We start from the raw sequence: 22,007 nt of genomic DNA on the forward strand, positions 1-22,007 counted from the left end.
AATTTTTGGGATTTTTCAAGATTTGAATTTTTAAATTTTTAGATTTTTCAAGATTTTTCTCTATTCGATATTTTAATTTTTGGACTTTTGGATTTTTTAGATTTTTAAAATTCCTGATTTTTCAATTTTTCATTTTTGACAATATTTTGATTTCTTCTTCGAAACATCACATATTTAAAAAAAGCAATGACGTTAGGAGCCTCGAAGAGTGTAAAATTCTTTCCAAATAAAGAAGTCCACGGATCCTCGAGACTTTTTAAAAGTATTTTAAAAACAAAACGCAAGAGGCCCCGATTTTTTTTTTTATATTAAAAAACACTAGGAGTTTGCAAGACTTTCTCTTTTAAACTCAAAAAATTGGTCTAAAGTTATTTAGACAGATCTTCCCTCGCCTATGAAGTAAAAATATATTATTAGTACATGCTTAACTTCAAGTGTTTTTGGTTTTACATCGAAAGAATGTGACAATTAAGCTACAATGCAGCAAAACGTTCTGAATATTATTTTGACTAAGTCGATGTTGTAATGACACTTTTTATTTTATCATTATTAAATAAATATAGGCGCCCGCAACATTACTGTATTCTAAAATTTTCGAGCCCACAAACCAGTTTTCGTATATTGGTACGAGTATAAAATGTGAAGATCTAAAAACGAGAAGGCGGAAAATCGAAATACTGAGAAATCAAAACATCAACATGTCGACAAATCAAAAAACTGAAAAATCGAAAAATGTAAGATTTAAAAAGGCGAAAAATTTAAAAGTCGAAGTATTTAAAAGTCCCCAAATCGAAATAGATAGAAGATAAATACAAGATAATTGCTTCCCTGATGGGTTTTTTTTTGAAAAAAATTCGGAAACTCCTGGATTCTCACTTTTGAAAGAATTTAAATTACACTCCAGAACCTGTGTTGTTTTTCTTTTTTAAAAATTTGGAAGGATGTCAGGAGCCTTTGGCGTCTTGTTTTAAAAAGAATTAGGAAACTCAAGAATTCTGAATGTTTTGTTTTTTGAAAAATTTGAAACGAACAAACCGTTTTGGCAATGAATTAGTTTATCCAACGTAAAGAAAAAATTTCATTGCTCAGTTTTGTCTAAAAAGATCCTGAACGGTTTATATGTAGAGTATCTCAGGTGTTTCTATTTTGAAGAATTGGGAAGAATTTTGGAGTTCCTAGAGTTTTGTTTTTGAAAAAATTAGAAAACGGAATCTCGGGGTTCAATGTTCTTATTTTTGAAAGAATTTCGAAAGCGCCTGGTGTCTTTTTTTTAATAATTCAGAAGAATCTCGGGAAGTATTTGAAAAATTCTCACTCGATTGTGTTAACTGATTCTTAAAAAAAAAGATTTTTTTGAAAATTATACCGTCCTAAAAATACAGAATTTCGCGGTCTTCAAAGCCAGCCTACAAACGTAAAATGAAGGATTATCCCGGATATGGTGGCCTCAGCGTTCTAAATTTGCTTTAATCTCAAAGTCGATAATGAAAAGCCCCTTATCTCAACATCGTCCACCTCACAATATCCAAAAGTCCATTACCTAAATTAGCACCGCTTTCAAAGAAAAGCCCAAATTTTTTACCGAATTGTGTAATTCCACCTGATCTCTTAAAACTATGTTACAGACGACAAAGAGTCCCGTAATAACCGAATGACAAACGAGAAACGCCAAGCATCGATCTCCTTTGATGTTCTTTCGTCTCTTTCAACCGTAATTTGTTTTAAAGCAATTGTTGACTGGAGAACCGAATGGAAGAATTTTTCTCACTGACGAATGAATTTGTAGCAATTTCAATTCAATTCGGTTTTAAGGTGAATACAAAACGAGGGAGAAACCGCAAATTTGTTTCTTTTAACGGCTAGAAATAACGTTGTTGTGGAGGAATTTTTAAGAATTTCTTAATTATGCGGCAGCTTTGTTTATAATAAATCTGGACTCTTTCGTAAAGGGTGTTGAAAATGCGAAGAGAAGTTATTTTTATTTCCCTTTGATGTCGCGATAAATAATGTTGTCTCAATTTTAATTTTAATTAAATTCGCTTTCGTCGTACCTTAGATTTATTTTGGATATTAAAAGAGCTTTCATCTTGTACTCAAGCTAATAGCCGGTGCGTATTTAGGAGAATATTTGAGAGGTCATGCGTTTGGAGACTCAACATTGACGCACTAACTTATTAGTGTAACACCTTTCTCAACTGTAAAAATAATCGCTGCACTCTCATAAACCCACACTTAACACCTCTCGAACAATAATTCGAAAAAGATCTTTTCCGCCGCTGCGTAAAATTTTATCTTCCGATCATGTTCGGGCCATAATTCCGAGCACCTACTAGAAAATTTTATGCGGCGATAAATCAAGGGGACGGAAAGTTGCAGCTTATTCTCAGGCGCTTCAAAAGTGGTCAGCGTATATTAAGAAAGTTCAAGCAACCCCAGTTAAATTAATATTCTGACTTTAAACCAGGCAATTACATTTTGATGACCATGTTAAACCGCTTATTTCGGCCCTTTAACGAACCAGTAAGTGGCGTGCCGTTACAAGGATCTAATCAGTTCCGTCATAATTAATGTTAGTCGACGTAATATGGAGCTTTCGCAAAGTTTCCGGACGAGTCGTTTTATTTGCAAATGCGTCTTGAGTTTGGGGTGTTGTTAATGTTTCTGGTCTTTTGCAGCTCTCTTCGCCGCGGTGGAGCATGGCCATTTGGAGAAGGCGAGGACTATTCTTGAGTCGACTGATGTAGATGTTAATAGGTGAGTACTTTCTGGAAAAACAGAAAAATTATGTAATTTTATTTACGATATTTGTTTCTATAATAATCTGCGGTTGTTTCTTCTGGAGGTCGGAAAAAGACTTATCAAAGACAAAAATCTTTTGCTTTATCGGCATTATGATGTCATGAAGGTTTTTTTAAGTACAAGTTCAACATTCTGGAAAGCATGAATTAAAAAAATTTGGAAGTCCAGATTTTTATTTTTTTATTATTATTATTTTTTTTTTTAAATTAAAGAATCTCAGGTTCCCCGTTTTTTTTTTTAAATTGAATTTGCAAGTATTCTGGGTGTTTTGTTTTTGAAAGAATTTGAAAAAAGAATCACACATGTGCCTGATGTTTTTTAAAGAATTTAAAAGAATTTTGCTCGCCCCCCCCTTTTCTAAAGAATTTGAAAATATCTGAGGAGCCCATAATGTTTTGTTTTTGAAAGAATTTAAAAGAATCTCGAAAATTCCTGATATTTTGTTAAGAATTTTAAAGCCTCGCGTTTCCCTAGCGCTTTGTCTTGAAGAACTTATTAGAATCCGAGGCTCCTAGTGTTGTTTTTGATATCGGGGCTCCGGGGCGTCTAGTTTTTGAAAAAATTTGAAAGAATCACAGGTATCTGGTATTTCTTTTTTGAAGAGTTTGAAAAAAAGTTCGAGCCCCTGGTGTTTTGTTTTTGAAAGATTTTGAAAAAAGAATCTTCGGGCCCCATGTTCTTGTTTTTAATAGAATCTCGAGAGCTCCTGGTGTCTGATTTTTGAAAGAATCTCGGGAATTCTTAGTGTGTCATTTTTTTCAGAATGTGAAAGAATCTAGTTTTTTTGGCGGATTTCAAAAAATTTCTGCGTTTTGTTTTTCAAAAAAATTAAAAATGAATCACGGGGCCTCTGGTGCCTTCTTTTTGAAAGATTTTAGAGAACTCGGGAATCCAAGATGGTCATTTTTTTGAAGTATTTGAAAGAATTTTCTCGAGGGCCCTTGATGTTTTGTTTGTGAAAGAATTTAAAAAAAACTTGCTCCCCTGGTGATGTTTTTTTGAAAGAATCTCGGAATCCTCTGTGAATTTAGAAGAATCTCGGGTTTTCTGATGGTTTTTTTAAATTTTAAAGAATTCTGAGCTCCCGATATTTTGTTTTTGAAAGAATTTTAACGAATCTTGGAGGCCATTTTGTTTTGTTTTTGAGAATTTGAAACAAATTCCCAGGGGTCCTTCGCGTCTTGCTTTTTTGTGTTTTTGAAATGTTTGAAAAAATCTTTTCTTTTTGAAGAATCTTGGGAATCCCTGTTGTCTTTTTTTTTTGAAGAATTTGAAAAAATCTCGGGCCTCCGCGTTTTCTTGTTTTTGAAAGAATTTTAAAATATCTGGAAAATTCTGAATGTTTTTTTTTTATTTTTGAAAAATTTGACAGAATTTCTTTGCACATGGTGGCTTGTTTCTGAAAAAAGTTGAAAGAATCCCACGCATCTCTGGTGTTCTTTTTTGAAGAGTTTGAAAGAAATTTGGAGCTCCTGGTGTTTTGTTTTTGAAAGAATTTAGAAGAATCTCAGGAATTCTTAGTGTGTCATTTTTACAGAATGTGAAAGAATCTAGATTTCTTTTGTGTTTTTTTTTTGACGAGTTTGAAAGAATTTCGGTGTTTTGTTTTTCAAAAAATTAAAAAAAAAAGTATCTGGGGGCCCTTGTTTTTGAAAACATTTAAAAGAATCTCTAAACCCCTGGTGACTGGTTTTTGAAAGAATCTTCTCGAGGGCTGTTGATGTTTTGTTTCTGAAAGAATTTAAAAGAATGTCGAAAATCCTTTTTTTGGAAGAATTAAAGAATCTGCAGAACGAACCCTGGTATTTTTTTTTAAGAATTTGAAAGAATCTCAGGTGTATTTTTTAAAGAATTTAAAAGAATTTCGAGAATTCCTGATATTTCTTTAAGAATTTTAAAGCCTCACGTTTCCCTAGCATTTTATCTTGAAGAACTTAATAGAATCCGGGGCTCCTAGTGTTGTTTTTGATATCGGGGCTTCGTGGTGTCTAGTTTTTGAAAAAATTTGAAAGAATCTCAGGTATATCTGTTTTTTTTGAACAATTTAAAAAAAAAATTGGAGCCCCTGGTATCTAATTTTTAAAAGAATTTAGAAGACTTTCGGGAATTCTTAGTGTGTCATTTTTTTCAGAATGTGAAAGAATCTAGTTTTTTTTTGACGGATTTGAAAAAAAATTCTGCGTTGTGTTTTTGAAAAAAATTAAAAAAAGAATCTCGGGGGCTCTGGTGCCTTGTTTTTGAAAGAATTTGGAAAACTCAGGAATCCATGATGGTCATTTTTTGAAGTATTTGAAAAAATCTTCTCGAGAGCCCTTCATGTTTTACTTGTGAAAGAATTTAAAAAAAAATGTTGCTCCCCTGGTGCTGTTTTTTTGAAAGAATCTCGGAAACCTCTGGTGCCTTGTTTTTAAAAGGATTTAGAAGAATCTCGAGAATTCTGAATGTTCTGTTATTTGAAGAATTTGAAAGAATCTCCGGTGTTTCTGATGGTTTTTTTTAAATTTTAAAGAATTCTGAGCTCCCAATATTTTGTTTTTGAAAGAATTAACAAAAAAAAAAATTGGGGGGCCCATGGAGTTTCGTTTTTGAAAGAATTTTAAAAAATATTGGAGGCTATTTTGTTTTGTTTTTGAAAGAATTTGAAAAAAATTCTCGGGGGCCCCTCGCGTCTTGCTTTTTTTTTTTTTGGAATGTTTAAAAAGATCTTTTCTTTTTGATTTTGTTTGTGAAAGATGTTTAAAAAAGAATCTTGGGAATTCCTATTGTCTTTTTTTGAAGAATTTGAAAAAGTCTCTGGGCTCCGCGGTATCTTGTTTTTGATAGAATTTAGAAAAATCTGGAAAATTCTGAATGTTTTTTTTTTTATTTTTTGAAGAATCTTTGCACGGTGGCTTGTTTCTGAAAAAAAATGAAAGAATCCCAGTTTGAAAGAAATTTGGAGCTCCTGGTGTTTTGTTTTTGAAAGAATTTAGAAGAATCTCGGGAATTCTCAAGTTTGAAAGAATTTCCGTGTTTTGTTTTTCAAAAAATTTAAAAAAAGTATGTGGGGGCCTCTGGTTCCTTGTTTTTTAAAGCAATTAAAAGAATTTCTATGACCCCTGATGACTGATTTTTGAAAGCATTTAGAAAACTTGAAAATTTGAAAGAATATTCTCGAGGGCTCTTGATGTTTTGCTTGTGAAAGAATTTAAAAAAATCTCGCTCCCTTGGTGGTGTTTTTCTGAAAATATCGCGGAATCCCCTGGTTTCTTGTTTTTGAAAGAATTTAAAAGAATCTCGCGAATTCTTTTTTTTTGAAGAATTTGAAGGAATTTAAATTAATCCCCAGAACCTCGGTTGTTTTCAGATTTTAGAAGGATCTAGGAAGCTTCTGGGTCTTATTAAAAAAAAAAAAAAAAATAGAAGAATCTCGTAAATTCTAAGTGTTTTGTTTTATGAAGAATTTTGAACTATCTCGGGCGTTTCTGATTTTTTTTTTTTGAAGAATTTGAAAGAATTTCGAGAATTTGTAGTGTTTTTAAAAATTTTTCAAGAATTTTGGCCTCCTGGTTTTTTGTGTTTGAAAGAATTAAAGAAAATATATCGGGGCCCTATGGAGTTTCGTTTTTGAAAGAATTCAAAAAAATAAAAGAATCTCAGAAAATCTTAGTTTTTATTAAAGAATTTGAAAGATTCTGGAATTCTAGTGTATTTGAATTTTTTTTGCCGCCCCTGGTGGTTTTTAAGATTTTGAAAGAATCTCGGGAATTCCTGTTGTCTTTTTTTGAAGTTTTTAAAAAAGTCTCGGTGCCCCATGGTTTCTTGTTTTTGAAAGAATTTAGAAAAATCTTGAGAAATCTGATTTTTTTTTATTTTTTTGAATAATCTTAAAGAATCTCGGGTGTTTTTTTTTTGTTTTTGAAAGAATTAAAAAAGAATATCAGGACCCCGTGGAGTTTTTTCTTTTTTTTTTTTTGAAAAATTTGAAAGGATCTAAGCCCCCATTTCCGGATTTCTTCTAAATTCAGCCTTGTTTTTGAAAAAATTAAAAAAAAAATCGAAAATTCTTAGTGTTTTTAAAAATTTTAAAAAATTCTGGTCTCCTGATATTTTGCTTTTGAAAGAATTAAAAAAATATATCGGAGCCGCATGGAGTTTCGTTTTTGAAAGAATTTAAAAGAATCTCAGAAACCGTTAGTATTTTTTTTAAGAATTTTAACGAATCTTGTAGAACACTCTTGACTTGCTGTGTATTTTTTTTAATAACTGAAAAAAATCTTTTCTTTTTTCTGTTTTGTTTGTGAAAGCTTTTTAAAAAAGATCTTGCCACACCTGGTAATTTTTAATATTTTGGAAGAATCTCGGGACCCCGAGGTTTCTTGTTTTTGAATGAATTAAAAAAAATCTCGAGAATTCTGAATGTTTTTTTTATTATTTAAAAGAATTTTGAGAATTCTTAGTGTTTTTTTTAAGATTTGAAGGAATTCTGGGCTCCTGGTCTTTTGTTTTTGAAAGAAATAAAAATTAATATTGGGAGCCCGTGGAGGGTTTTTTTTTTGAAGAATTTGAAAGGATCTCTGGTGTCTTATTTTTAAAAGAATTTAGAAGAATTTCAAGATTTAAAAGAATTTCGGGAATTTTTAGATTTTTAGTGTTTTTAAAAATTTCGAGAATTCTTAGAATTTTTTTTAAGAATTTGAAAGAATTCTGGGCTCCTGGTCTTTTGTTTTTGAAAGAACTAAAAAAGAATATTGGGGCCCCGTAGAGTTTTTTTTTTTTTTTTGAATAATTTGAAAGGATCTTTCTTGTTTTTGAAAGAATTTCGAGAATTCTTAGTGCTTTTAAAAAAATTGAAGAATTCTGGGCTTTTGATATTTTGTTTTTGAAAGAATTAGAAAAAATATATCGGGGCCCCATGGAATTTCGTTTTTGAAGAAATTGAAAAGAATAAAATAATCTCAGAATTTTAACGAATCTCGTAGAACACTCTTGAATTATTGATGTTTTTTATTGTTTTGAAGAATTTGAAAGAATCTCTGGGTTTCTGGTGTATTTTTTGAAATATTTGAAAAAATCTTTTCTTTTTGGTGTTCTGTTTGTGAAAGAATTTTAAAAAAGAATCTTGTGGCTTTTAAGATTTTGAAAGAATTTTGGGAATTCGTGTTGTCTTTTTTTTTGAAGAATTTGAAAAAGCTCGAGAATTTTGAATGTTTTTTTTTATTATTTTTTGAAGAATCTTAAAGAATCTCGGGTGTTTCTAGTTTTCTAGTGTTTCTTTTTCGAATAATTTGAGAGAATTTCTTTGCAAGTGGTGTTTTGTTTTTGAAAAAATTTAGAAGAATTTCCAGAATTCTTAGTGTTTTTTAAGAATTTGAAAGATTTATGTGCTCCTGGTATTTCGTTTTTAAAGAATTTTAACGAATCTTGTAGAACACTCTTGAATTACTGGTGTTTTTTATTGTTTTGAAGAATTTGAAAGAATCGCTGGAATTCTGGTGTATTTTTTGAAATATTTGAAAACATCTTTTCTTTTTGGTGTTCTGTTTGTGAAAGAATTTTAAAAAAGAATCTTGTGGCTTTTAAGATTTCGAAAGAATTTTGAGAATTCGTGTTGTCTTTTTTTTTGAAGATTTTGAAAAAAGCTCGAGAATTTTGAATGTTTTTTTTTATTTTTTGAAGAATCTTAAAGAATCTCGGTTGTTTCTAGTTTTCTAGTGTTTCTTTTTCGAATAATTTGAGAGAATTTCTTTGCAAGTGGTGTTTTCTTTTTGAACAAATTTAAAAGAATTTCGAGAATTCTTAGTGTTTTTTTAACAATTTGAAAGCATTATGTACTCCTGGTGTTTCGTTTTTAAAGAATTTTAACGAATCTTGTAGAACACTCTTGAATTACTGGTGTGTGTTTTTTTTTTGTTTTGAAGAATTTGAAAGAATCTCTGGAATTCTGATGAATTTTTTTAAGTACACATTAGACAAAAATCTTTTCTTTTTGGTGTTCTGTTTGTGATAGATTTTGAAAAAATCTCGGGAATGCCTGTTGTGTCTTTTTTTGAAGAATTTGAAAAAATCTCAGGGTCCCGTGGTTTCTTGTTTTTGAAAAAATTTAGAAGAATTTCGAGAATCCTTTTTTAATAATTTGAAAGAATTCTGGACTCCTGGTTTTTTGTTTTTAAAAGAATTAAAAAAAAAGAATATCGGAGTCCCTGGAGTTTTGTTTTTGAAACAATTTCGGGAACACTTGGTTTTTTTGAACAGTGTTACCGAATGTTGGTGGCGTCGGTGTTTTGTTTGTGAAAGAATTTGGAAAGAAAATCAATTTTTTTTTGAAGAAGAAGAAGAAGAAGAAGAAGAATTTGAAAGGATCTCGGCCCCGCTGGTGTCTTATTTTTAAAAGAATTTAGAAGAATTTCCACAATTCTTAGTGTATTTGTTTGGAGAATTTGAAAGTCTCGGGGCTTCTGCTGTTTTGTTTTTGGAAAAATTTAAAGAATCTCTAGAGCCCCGGTTGTTTTTTTAAGAATTTGAAAGAATCTTAGAACTTTGATGTTGTCTTTTTGAAAGAATTTAAAAGAATCTGTAGAACCTTTGGTGTGTTTTTTTTTTTTGAAGAATTTCGAACAATCTCGGAAATTCCTAGTGTTTTTTTGAAGAATTTGAAAGAATCTCGTTAGTTCCTGGCGTCTTTTTTTATTTGAAAGAATTTCCGGGTTCTTTTTTTTAAAGCATTTTAAAGAATTTTTTGAACCCTTGTTTTTTTTTTTGAGAATTTGAAAATATATCCGGAACCCTCGGTGTTTTGTTTTTGAAAAAAATTAAAACAATTTCGAAAGCACTGGGAAGAAGTTAGGAGAATCTGAAGAATTCCCTTTTTTTTTGAAGAATTTGAAAAGATCTCAGGGCCCTTGGTGTTTTGGTTTGAAAAATTTTGGAAGCCTTAGTTGCTTGTCTGTTCTTAACTTTTAAGAACTGTTACAACACAAAATAAAATTCATAAAAGTAAATTTTATCATTCGTCTAAGAAACTAGGCTTAGCCTTGACAGACATCGTTAAAATTAATAACAAATAAAACTTTACGAGTACGATGAGTATAAATGTTGTAAAAAATAGTCAGAACGTCACAGCGAAGGTTAAGTTGGCTTTATTAATGTCTAGAGAGCGAAAATAAATTTCGAACAATCCCAAATCTCCTACTCAGTAGTGAATAAATTTCCGTTTTCATCGTTACGTACAGGAGTGTCCTGATTTAAGCCAATGCGTGCGCTAAATGAACTGCGATATTTTTTATCTAATCTACGAACCCTAGAAACCTTTCACCAACATCGCCAATAGGAAGTCGGTCCATCGACCCAGCCCCATATCTCAAGGAAATGGGAAAACCGACTCCAAAAAATCCCTTACAAATCGTACGTGAAAAGCAGCAGATTCGGTCTTGAATATTATTAATCCAACCTTATTCCAAAATTTGCAAAGAGCCGTTGACGTAATTTAACCACAAAAAACGTCACGAATTCGGCCTCACTTTTATAATAGTTGCATTAAAGCGTTTTGTTTATTTCATTCGAACATGTGTTTTCCGCTTTTTTTTTACCAAGGTTGTGTAAAAGTGAAATTTTGCAGTACGGTTTTAAAAACAAGCCTTGATTTTTTAACACAGCAGTTAATGAAACACTCGTTACGACAGATCGGTACTTATCCTCATCAACGTTCACCTATTATTAATTTAGCTAATCCTTAGTGCGGCCAACTAGTTCGTAAAGTCGTGAAGCTCTTATTTAATTAAAATTAAACTCCACTATGCCTCTAGGTTATATTAACGTTTATTACCAACGAAACGCCATCAGAAATTGGAGTTAATTAAACACCCGGCAGAACATGGAATTCCTATCACATTTGTGTCGTGCTCCCGTTCGATCGCGATAATAAAGACATGATGAAGATGGAAGATAAATTAAAAAAAAAAAGCACACGGAGACTTTTCCCTCGCCGCTTTTTATTCCCCGTGATTTACTCCCAACAAGCAAATTAAAAGGTTTTTGCTGATGTCATGCCTACTTTTTAAACGATTGCTGACGATAAAAGCTTAGCAGGTTAACTGAATGGTTTATTACTGTTCCTTTCTTTTGATAATGAACAGAGCTCGCGTATAACGTCATACAACTCGGATAAATTTACGAGTTAATTCTGTTTGTTCGCGTTTGTCAAAACATTCTTTAATTACGTGGCGTGCAATCAAATTTGGGGGAATTATGTATTGTGGTTAAACGAAAAGCGTCGTTGTCGGAGTGGCGGTTTCAGATTTTATCGCGCTCGTTTTCGTGTAAAGCTGGAGTAGAACATCGAGAATCGGCGGTATTTTAAAGCCCCGTTGCGTAAAATTGTGTATTTTTCATGTTTTATTGTAAACTCGACTTCATTATTTAAATTATGTTTAACGCAACGTGCTTTTCATCGCTCCCGAGTTAAATCTTCGAGGAAATTAGACAGTATAATGCGGTATAATCTGGATTAGAGAGGAGCTTTAATTAAAAAAATAAGGGTTAGGCTCATTATTAATTCTCTTGGAGGAACGGGAGGCGTTCTTAAAGAGAACAGATCGAGAAATAAGGTAGATGGACAAAATTCGTATTTGATTATTAAGCAAGGATTAATTAAACATTTCGACAATGATTTTAAGAATTTAGCGCTGTTCGACGTTCAAAGGCCTTAATTAATTAAATATTTTAAGGTGAAGGGAACACGAAAAATGTTGTGTATTAAATATTTCCGAGTGACAACGATTTTCAAAACACGAAATGTCAAAAAGTCAAAGGAAATTAAGTAATTTGAGAAGTGTTCCATATATCGGTTAAACGAATGAAATAATTTCACATTTTCATGGACGTTTCATGACCTCTAGAATGTGAAAAAGTATGTTTCCGTGAGTCTGTTACCCATTGGCTACTTTATTAAATAGATAATTTCCAAAACTACTTGACTGATTGTTGAATGTTGAGTATATGTATTATAAATGGTAAAACAAACTTGTTTGATCATCCCCACCAATAATTTGATGACGTCTTCTCAATATTTTGCAAAGTAAATCCTACCTAAATTTTATAGAATATCGTTATTATATTGATTTATCAGTCTGCTTTATTTTTTACCTTGAACATCTAAATTTAAAAAAAACAGAAATATTTATCCGTCAAAAAGGTGGTTAATCGCTAATCAAAATGTTCTTGTTTATCTCGCACAAAACCTGATGTCTTCTAAAAATTTTAGTGGATGAATCATATCTAAGATGTGCAAACTAGGATGGATCTACATTTGTGGTTTTTCATATCATTGTATTCATAGGTTTTTCTCGTTTATGTTGTCACTTTTTCCATTCCGCTCTCTTTCTCGTCGGCTTTTTATTCATTTTTGCGGCTTCTTTGCCTTTTTTACCATTTTCTTTTGGACTTTTTACTGCCTTTCTTTGTGGATTTATGGTTTTTTTCGTCGCCTTTTTTAGCAGTTTTTTTATGGCTTTTTGAATGTTTTTTTAATGTTGCCTCTTTTTATTACCATTTTTATTGTATTTCTTTTTTTTTTCGTTTATTTGTGGTCATGTATTTACATTTTTTACTCTCTTTTGTTGTAATTTTTTGTGGCTTTTTTGTGTCTTTATCGTCCTCCTTTTTTGTCGCTGTTGTTATCACTTGTCACTTTTTTGTAACATTTTCTTTTGGGCTTTTTAGCGTCTCTTTTCATCTCTTTTTTATCGTTTTATTTACCCCCTTTTACCGAACCCTTTCTCAATCGCCTTCTTTGTGGTCTCTTTGTTTCTTTTTCGTTGCTTTTTTGGTGTTTTTTTTGTGATTTTTTGCCATTTTTTTCTGTTCCTTTTTTATAGCATTTCTTCTGATAGTTTTCAACGTTCCTTTTTTAATCAGGTTTTTGCCTTTTTGCTCCTTTAATGTCACTATTTTCACTCCCTTTGATTGACTTTTTGTTCTTTTTCGTTGCGTTTTGTCGTTATTTTGTGTTTTTTTTTGTCTGCTTTTTTCATGTTGTTTTTATTGCTTTTTTGTATTTCGTTGTAGAGTTTTTTAATCGTTTTTTACCGTCTTTTATGCCGCTTTTTTTACTCTCTATCTATTGTAAGTTGTTTTGTGACATTTTTGTCTATTTTTGTTTTTGATGTTTTTTTTTGTTTTCTTTTTTGTAACGTTGTTCTTTTGACTTTCTTAAGCACTCTATCGTTTTTTTTTCGCCTTTATTGCCTTTTTTACTTCCTTTTTCGACGCTTTTGATAGTTTGCTTTTCTCGCCATTTTTTTGTTGCAATTTTTTTATTGCCTTTTTTTGTTGTATTTCCTTGTGCTTTTTTGTCGTTTATCATCTTTTATGCTGCTTCTTATTGACACCTTTTTGTTATATATTTTTTGTGGCCTTCTTGTATTCTTTCGTCGCCTTCTTTGTGGCCTGTTGTGAATTTTCATTATGATTTTGTCTTTTTTTTAGTCACTCTTTTGGCTGTTTTTTTAGTCGTTTTTTGTGGCTTTTTTGTCGTTTTTTCTGTCAGTTTTTTATAGCATTTCTTTTGGACTTTTTTAATAGATTTCTTTTTAATCTTTTTTGACGTATCATTTAATGCCTTCCTCACCGCCCTTTTTCCCCTTTCATTCCCTTTTATTGAAGCCTTTTTTTGTCGCCTTTTTTTATTGCTTTTATATATTATCACATTATTTTGTGGCATTTTTGTGTCTTTTTCGTCGACTTTTTTTTTGTCTTTTTCTGCGTCATTTTCCTTTTGACTTTTTTGAACGCACTTTGTCGCTTTTTTCGCCTGTCTTGTTTTTTCCTTAACTTCCTTTTATTGGGACTTTTTTTATCGCCTTGTTTGTGTCTTTCGTCGCCTTTTTTTGACGCTTTTTTAGTCGTTTTTGTTTTCTGTCGTGTTTTTTTTTGGAGTTGTTTTGTTGCGCTTTTGTATCGTTTTTTACTTGCTTTTTTATAGTATATTTGGTGTCATTTCATCGCTTTTTTGTTGTTTTTCGGTCGTTTTTGTGGCTTTTTTGTTGCTATTTTGTTGCTTTTTTGTGGTTTCTTTTACCCCCTTTTATCGAATCCTTTCTTGATCGCTTTTTTGTGGTCTCTTTGTCTTTTTCGTCGCTTTTTTGGTCGTTTGTTTTATTGTTTTTTGTTGTTGCTAATTTGTTGCCTTTTTTTGTTGTAGTTCCTTGCAGTCTTTTTTGTCATTGATTTGTCGCTTTTTGTGCCCGTTTTTGTGTCCTTTTTGTGTCTTTTTCGTCGCTTCTTTTGTCGTTTTTTGTGCCTTTTTTGTCGTTTTTTTTTCTGTTATTTTTTTAATAGCATTTCATCTGGCCTTTTTCAACGTTTTCTTTTTTAATCAGTTTTATGCATTTTTTCATCGCCTTTTTGCACCTTTAATGTCACTTTTCACTCGCTTTTATTGAAACCTTTTTTTCATCGCATTTTCTTGTGGACTTTCTGTGCCTTTTTCGTTGCATTTTGTTGTCGTTTTTTGTTTTTTGTTGCCTTTTTTTGTTATATTTCCTTGCAATCTTTTTTTTTTGTTATTTATTTGTCATATTTTATGCTGCTTTTTATTTACACCTTTTTATTATAGGTTTTTTGTGATCTTCTTGCATTCTTTCGTCGTCTTTTTGGTGGCCTGTTTGTGAATTTTCATTATGGTTTTGTGTCTTTTTCGTCGCCTTTTTTTAGCTCTTTTTTGTCGTTTTTTCTGTTACTTTTTTTTTTAGCGTTTTTTGGATTTTTTTAGTTTTTTTTTGCCTTTTTTTTCTTTTTTGTATATTTTTTATGCCTTTTTTTCGCCGCCCTTTTTCGCCTTTAGTGTCGTGTTTTCTGTCCCTTTTTTAATCCCTTTTTTGTAGACTTTTTGTATCTTTTTGGTTACCTTTTTTATAAGGTTTTTTGTGGCTTTTTGTTGCTTTTTTTATTGCTTTTTTATTCAATACGAGAGATTTTACCGTTTTTGCCGCCTTTCTGTTGTAACATTGTTTTGTAGCCTCTTTGTGTATTTTCCGTCGGCATTTTTTTGTTTTTTGTGTCTTTTTGGGGATTTTTATCACTTTTTGTCTTTTTTGTATCATTTTCCTTTTGACTTTTTTGGGCGCACTTTGTCGTTTTTTTCCGTCTTTCTTCCCTTCATTGTGACCCTTTTTATCGCCCGGTTTGTGTTTTTTCGTTCCTTTTTTTTGTCGCTTTTTAAGTCGTTTTTTCTATCGGTTTTTGGCAATTTTTCAATTATTCCGTTTTTCGATTTTTGATTTTTTTAAATTGTTACTTTGCACTTTTTCACTTTTTACAATCTTTATATGTTTTAATTCTTAATTTTTCCAATGTTTAGACTTTTTGTTTCTAGATTTTAATTTTGTTTGTTGTTGATTTTTAAATTTTTCTGTTTTTTGATATGTATATAAGTTTCTCAATTTTGGTTTCATCAGTTTTTTGATTTTGAGTTTTTTTTGAATAATTTTTCACTTTTTTGGTTTTTGAATTTCTCGGTTTTTTATTTTTCCTTGTTTGCGATTTTTCAATTATTTCGTTTTTCGAATTTTTATTTGCTTTTTCTTCTACACTTTTTCACTATTACGATTTTTAGAATTTTTAATTTTTTCAATTTTTCGATCTTGAAGCTTTTCAACTTTCCAAATTTTCTGCTTTTTCATTTTTAAGACTTCGCAATTTTTCGATTTTCCCAGTTTTCTGCTGTTTTTTCTGTCAATGTTAAATTTTTCCATTTTTCAATTTTAGATTTTGTAGTTTTTCCAGTTTTCAGTTTTTCGTTTCTCAATTTTTCGATTTACAATATTTGTAGTTTTTAATTTTAAAGTTGTCAGTTTTAAATTTTTTAAATTTTTTTTAACTTTGGAATTTTTAATTTTTAGGATTTAGCAGTTTCCGATTTTTCTATGAGATTTTTCAATTTTCCGATGTCTTTTGACTTTTTTGGGCGGACTTTTGTCGCTTTTTTCCGTCTTTCTTCTCTTCATTGTGACCCTTTTTATCGACCGGTTTGTGTTTTTTCGTCCCTTTTTTTTGACGCTTTTTAAGTCGTTTTTTCTATCGGTTTTTGGTCGTTTTTTTATTGCTTTGTTTTTAGGGCTTCTTTTTTTTAATAGTTTTTTTTTTATAGTGTTTTTTGTAGACTTTTTGTGTCTTTTCCGTTGCCCTTTCTATAGTTTTTTTTTGTGGCTTATTTGTTGCCTTTTTTATTGCTTTTTACTTCCTGAGCATAAGCGAATTCTCTAATTTTACGTTTTCTGGACTTTTCATGTAGACTAGAGTACGAAGAAATAGGGCTCCCGTTTCCGTCTGTCTGTCTGTCTGTCCGTCCGTCCGTCCGTCCATCTGTCTGCCGTCTGTCCGGATTTTTTATTTAGTAAAAGAGTTTTTTACTGTTTTTGCCGCCTTTTTTTACTCCTTTGTATTGTAACATTGTTCTGTGGCCTTTTTGTATCTTTTTCGTCGCCTTCTTGTAGTTTTTTTGGTCTCCTTTTTTTAAATCATATTTGTGGCTTTCTTTATTTCGGTTTTCTTGCTCCCTTTTATCGAAACCTTGTGTGGCCTTTTTGGGTCTTTTCGTTACTTATTTTATCGTTTTTGTGGTTTACTATCCACTTTTTTTTGTTCTCTTTTTTTCGGCTTTTATGCCACTTTTTTACACCCTTTATTACAGCATTTTTTTATTGTCTTTTTTGTGGTGTTTTTGTCTCGTTCGTCAATTTCTTGTTGCTTTTTGTACCTTTTCCGTCGCCTTTTTTTATTTTTTATGTCGTTCTTTTATTTCATTTTAATCAAGTCTTTTTGTGGCTTTTCATTTGGTCTTTTTGTGTCTTTTTTATTGCGTTTCATTTCTTGTTGCTTTTTTGCCGTTTTGTATCCTTTTTGCCCCATTTTCCTGCTCTTTTGACATTTTTTGTGGTTTTTCTTATCCTGATCTTCACGTACAGAGATTATCATTTAAAAAATAAAATAAAGAGTCGAAGATTCGTGAGCGGGAGCATTATCCTGCAAGTAAAGAAAGCACTTTTTCAATAGCATTTTGGCTTATTTTTTTCCTGAAATTTAGTTAATAATGCAGATTACTTTCATCATCAGTGAATCACCACAATGTGATCTTACGATTTTTTTGTCAATCTTATTTAATTAATCTTAACCTACGCGGGAATATTCTTAAACAAATTAAATCATCTCGTCTGCTTGCGAAGTTCATGAGCTTCTACACCACAAAAGGTATTTTGGAGCTACGAATTATTATACAATTTCAGAATAAATAATAAACGTAATTTGAAACTTCTCTTCATAATGCCGTCTTCAGCCGACATCCTGACATCCACTTGACATTGTTATCGCATTCAGTACTCCGTTTATACATAATAATTGCACCAAAGACAATTGCAGTCATTACTCTATCACTTTGATTACACTTGTTTGACTCCAATCGACCCTCTTGCGTCTGCCTTCGCATTAAACAAACCATTTTGTTATGCCCAATCAAAACAAATTATTGATAATCACCATTACATCCAATTCAAGCAATTCCCTACCATTTCCTCTTGTTAAGAAACCCATCCGACCTCCCCAACCCTCCACCTAAAAAATCTTCCGTCGCCCCGCGAAAATGGAAAAAGGTAAAATATGAGAATCGGTTTTGCGAAATTTGATCAAGCTCCGTAAACGGAGCAGAAGTTCTCCGGTCGTATTTATGGGTTCCTAAAATTCGGGCGGGCCCCACATGGTCGATATTGTTTCAGCCCCGACCCCTCGGTCTTCGCGTTTCTGCCCCCGATATAAAAGAAAAATCGACGTCGGTCGGCGTTCGATCGCCAAATAACAAAAATGATATGGGTCGACACTTCGGGACTAACTTTAACGAGACCCGACTGGAACGCCGATAGAAACAAAATCCGATCCTGATGGGACGAGAAGCTTTAAAAGTGATGCTTTTAATATACTAATTCACTTAACGCCGTTCCGGCGCAGTAAAACTATGGATTTCTTCGCCTTCTGTTAAACACCCACGATTTCGTATATAAGGTGACACGAAATATATATCACATTATTATTTTAGTTTATAATGCGATAAATAGCTTATTACCTAACTGCGATGAGTGAGAAAATGAATATATCGCACGGTTGTGCCCGAAATTTTTTCTCGACTGTCGCAGCTAAATGAGACGTTTGTTTTGCGGTCACACATCCGCACTGACCAATCAGAATTAATTGAGTCCTGGAAGACTAGGAAAATTTGTGCGCTGAATGGGGTAGTAATGAGGAGTTTTGTTTGCAGTTTGAATAACGACGGACTGTCGCCGCTAGATGTCGCCGTGTTGAGTAATAATAGGCCTCTTGTGAAGATGCTCGTCAGTTTTGGGGCGAGAGAGGGACACAGGTGTAAGTATAATGGGGATGTTAATTTTTTATTGTCGTAGCGTCAGGGGAACGAAAAAAAATTAATGGAGGTAAAAGTTTGGCGATTATTGTTGGTAGCGCGGAGGTGGTGGGAACTTAATTAAATTGTCGACAGTCTTATGAATATTTCATTTTGGATTATTGCCGTGTTGGCAGGAGCTTAGAGATATTAGGGCGATGAAACAATAATAATAATTAAGATGTAGCGAGGTGTACAGTAGGTGTTATGGACGGCGGTTCTTTATAGTGGAAGAATAATTTTGGGACTGGCGATTTCATTTGCATTTGTTAATTTAGGTCTAAATTTTTTTGAGTGGGTGTTTCATTTGGTATTAATGTGTTAACTAAAATTCCATCTCATGTTTATTATTCAATGGGTAAATGTTACAGTACACAAGAGCAAGTTAGCTTTGGAAAATCTGTCACTGCATTTTTAATAACAATTTGCGATAGGTAGCAAAATCAGCATACGTTAATTTCCGCCCAATCACAACGCGTCAAATTTAAACTGAAACAAATTCGAATACTAATGCTTTTATCGTGTTTGTTTATACTGTTTTCGATTTTTCCGACTTTTCATTTACTTCATTTTAAGATTTTTTGTTTTTTTTTGTTTTGAATTTTTGCGATTTTTTAATTTTTGGTATTACAACTTTTGAATTTTTCAAATTTTCAATATTCTTTTCAATTTTTTAGTTCCACAATTTTTCGATTTTTCGTTTTAAAGTTGTCATTTTTAAATGTTTTCGATTTTCTAATTATTCATTTTCAAATTTGTTTTCGCAATTTTTTTATTTTTCAATTAGTTTTCACTTTCTCGATGTTTTCTTTTTTAATTCTATAATGTTTTAATGTTACAGTTTTTCGATTTTTTGACTTTCCGATTTTTCGATTTTTTAGTTTTTCAATTTATATTTTGCGATTTTGCGTCTTCATATTTTTCAAATATTTAAATTTTTGTTTTTTTTTTAATTTTTTGATTTTTAGATTCTCGATTTTTCAGTTTTTCATTTCTGAATTTGTGATTTTGCGATTATTCGTTTCTTCGATTTTTTCAATTTTTTTTGTAATTTTTCGTTTTGACAATTTTTAGATATTTTAATTTATGGTTTTCCCAACTTTTTGATCTTTAAATTCTCAATTGTACAATTTTTCAAGTTTTTAATTTCTCATTTTTCAGTTTTTCGATCTTAAAATTTTTCGTTTTTTCAAGTTTTTGATTTTTCAATTTATTTTTTAATTTTTCAATTTCAATGTGTTGCCAATTTTTCAATTACCCCGGTTTTTTGATTTTTTACAATTAATTTTTTGAATTTCGGTTTTTTTTTAATAATTTTTCACTGTTTTGGTTTTTGAATTTCTAGGTTTTTTATTTTTCGTTGTTTGCGATTTTTCAATTATTCCGTTTTTCGATTTTTATTTGCTTTTTATTCTCGACTTTTTAACTTTGAAGACTTTTAGAATTTTTTATTTTTTCAATTTTTCGATTTTTTAACTTTTCAACTTTCCAAATTTTCTGCTTTTTCATTTTTAAGATTTCACTATTTTTTCTGTTTTTTCTTTGATTCTCAATTTAAAATTTTTCGATTTTTCAATTTTAGATTTTATAGTTTTTCGAGTTTTCAGTTTTTCGTTTCTCAATTTTTCTATTTACAATATTATTGTTGTCAGTTTTAGAATTTTTTTATTTTTTTTTTAACTTTTTCAGTTAACTTCAGGTTTTCGATTTTTCTATTAGATATTACAATTTTCCGATGTGTTTCTCGAGTTTTTTAACTTGTAAATTTTTTAATTTGTTATTTCATTTTTCGAGTTTTTTTGTTTTTCCATTTTTATACTGCAATTTTTTGATTTTTCGATTTTTCGGTTTGCAGTTTTTCGATGATTCAGTGTTTCAGTTTTTTGATTTTACAATTTTCCATACAGTTTTTCAAGTTTAAAATTTTTCAAGTGTTCGATTTCTCATTTTTCAATTATTCCGTTTTCTGATTTTTTTAATTATTTTGCACTTTTTCGTTTTTTACAATTTTTAGATGTTTTAATGCTTACATTTTTCCAATGTTTAAACTTTTCGTTTCTCGAGTTTAATTTTCCGTTTGTTGAATTTTTCGATTTTACAATTTTTCAATTTTTAGAAGTTTAGATTTTTTGTTTGTTCCAGTTTTAGTTTCTTCAGTTTTTCGATTTTGCAACTTTGGATTTTTTAATTATGAGTTTTTTCCAACAATTTTTCACTTTTTTGGTTTTTTAATTTCGATTCTTCATTGTCTCAATTATACCGTTTTTCGATTTTTTTTATTTGCTTCTTCTACAATTTTTCTAGTTTTTATTTTTAAATTTTTCACCTTTCCAAATTTTCTGGTTTTTTATTTTTAAGATTTCACAATTTTTGGATTTTCCAAATTTTCGATTTTTTATTTTGCATATTCTCGACTTCAATTTTTCGTGTTATTATTTTTCGTGTTTTTACATTTTTGAGTTTTCAATTTTTAGATTTTTTTTAGTTTCTTAATTTTTAATTTTTCGGTTCTCCAATTTTTCGATTTGCAGTTTTTTCTTTGGTTTTCAATTTTTAATTTTTCGATTTTTCAATTGTAGGATTTTGTATTTTTCCATTTTTCAGTTTTTTGTTTCTCAATTATTCGATTTACAATTTTTCTTTTTAACTTTAAAGCTGTCAATTTTAGAGTTTTTTGATTTTTTTGACTTTGGAATTTTTTAATTTAACGATTTCACAATTTTTTGATTTTTCTATTAGATTTTTCAATTTCTTGTGATTTGCTATATTTCCTCTATTCAATTTTTCAACTTCGGATTTTTTTAATTTGTTACTCTATTTTTCGATTTTCGACTTTTCAATTTTTCAGTTTGCAATTTTTTTGTTTTAATTTTTTTATTTTTCAGTTTCTTGATTTTCAATTTTTCGAGGTTTCAGTTTTACACTTTTTCGATTAATTTTTCATTTTTTCAGTGCTAAAATTTGAATTTATCCAATTTTTCGAGGTTTCAGTGTTACACTTTCTCGATTAATTTTTCGTTTTTTCAATGTTAAAATTTGCAATTTTTCTAGTTTTTAATTTTAAGTTTTTCGGTTTTTTAAGTTTTCACAATTTTTTGATTTTTCTATTAGATTTTTCAATTTCTTGTGATTTTGCTATATTTCCTCTTCAATTTTTTAACTTCGGATTTTTTTAATTTGTTACTCTATTTTTCGATTTTCGACTTTTCTATTTTTCAGTTTGCAATTTTTTTTGTTTTAATTTTTTTTATTTTTCAATTTCTTGATTTTCAATTTTTCTAGGTTTCAGTTTTACACTTTTTCGATTAATTTTTCGTTTTTTCAGTGTTAAAATTTGCAATTTTCAAATTTTTGAGGTTTCAGTGTTACACTTTCTTGATTAATTTTTCGGTTTTTTAACTTTTCAACTTTTCTGTCTTTTCATTTTCAAGTTTTCGAAGTTTCATTTATCATATTCTCGACTTTAATTTTTCGTTTTTTATTGTTTTTCGTGTTTACATTTTTGAGTTTACAATTGTTCGATTTTTTTTTAGTTTCTTAATTTTTAATTTTTCGATTTGCACTTTCTTTAGTTTTCAATTTAAGATTTTACAATTTTGTTTTTTTTCCATTTTTCAGTTTTTCGTTTCTCAATTTTTCTAGTTCAATTTTGGATTTTTTTTATTTTTTTAACTTTGGAATTTTTAGATTTTACGATTTTGCAATTTTTCGATTTGTTGTGATATTGAGTTATGTATTTCGTTTTTATTTTTTTAACTTGAAAATGTTTTAATCTGTTATTCCA

General features: G+C 30.4%; 1 protein-coding gene across 5 annotated transcripts in view; it reads left to right on the plus strand.

The window, feature by feature from the left end:
* Wake (wide awake) overlaps nucleotides 1-22,007 on the plus strand; it is a 132,042-nt gene that overhangs the window by 100,234 nt on the left and 9,801 nt on the right. For all 5 annotated transcript variants that reach the window (XM_064059831.1, XM_064059832.1, XM_064059830.1 and 2 more), the window contains exons 3-4: nucleotides 2,676-2,754; nucleotides 18,083-18,186. In XM_064059831.1, coding sequence (XP_063915901.1) covers nucleotides 2,676-2,754; nucleotides 18,083-18,186 — 183 coding nt within the window. The remainder of the gene's footprint in view (nucleotides 1-2,675; nucleotides 2,755-18,082; nucleotides 18,187-22,007) is intronic.

This window comes from Zophobas morio, unplaced genomic scaffold (assembly GCF_036711695.1).
Source record: "Zophobas morio isolate AGI-343-1 ecotype UQ-CSIRO unplaced genomic scaffold, CSIRO_AGI_Zmor_V1 ptg000021l, whole genome shotgun sequence".
NCBI lineage: Eukaryota > Metazoa > Arthropoda > Insecta > Coleoptera > Tenebrionidae > Zophobas > Zophobas morio.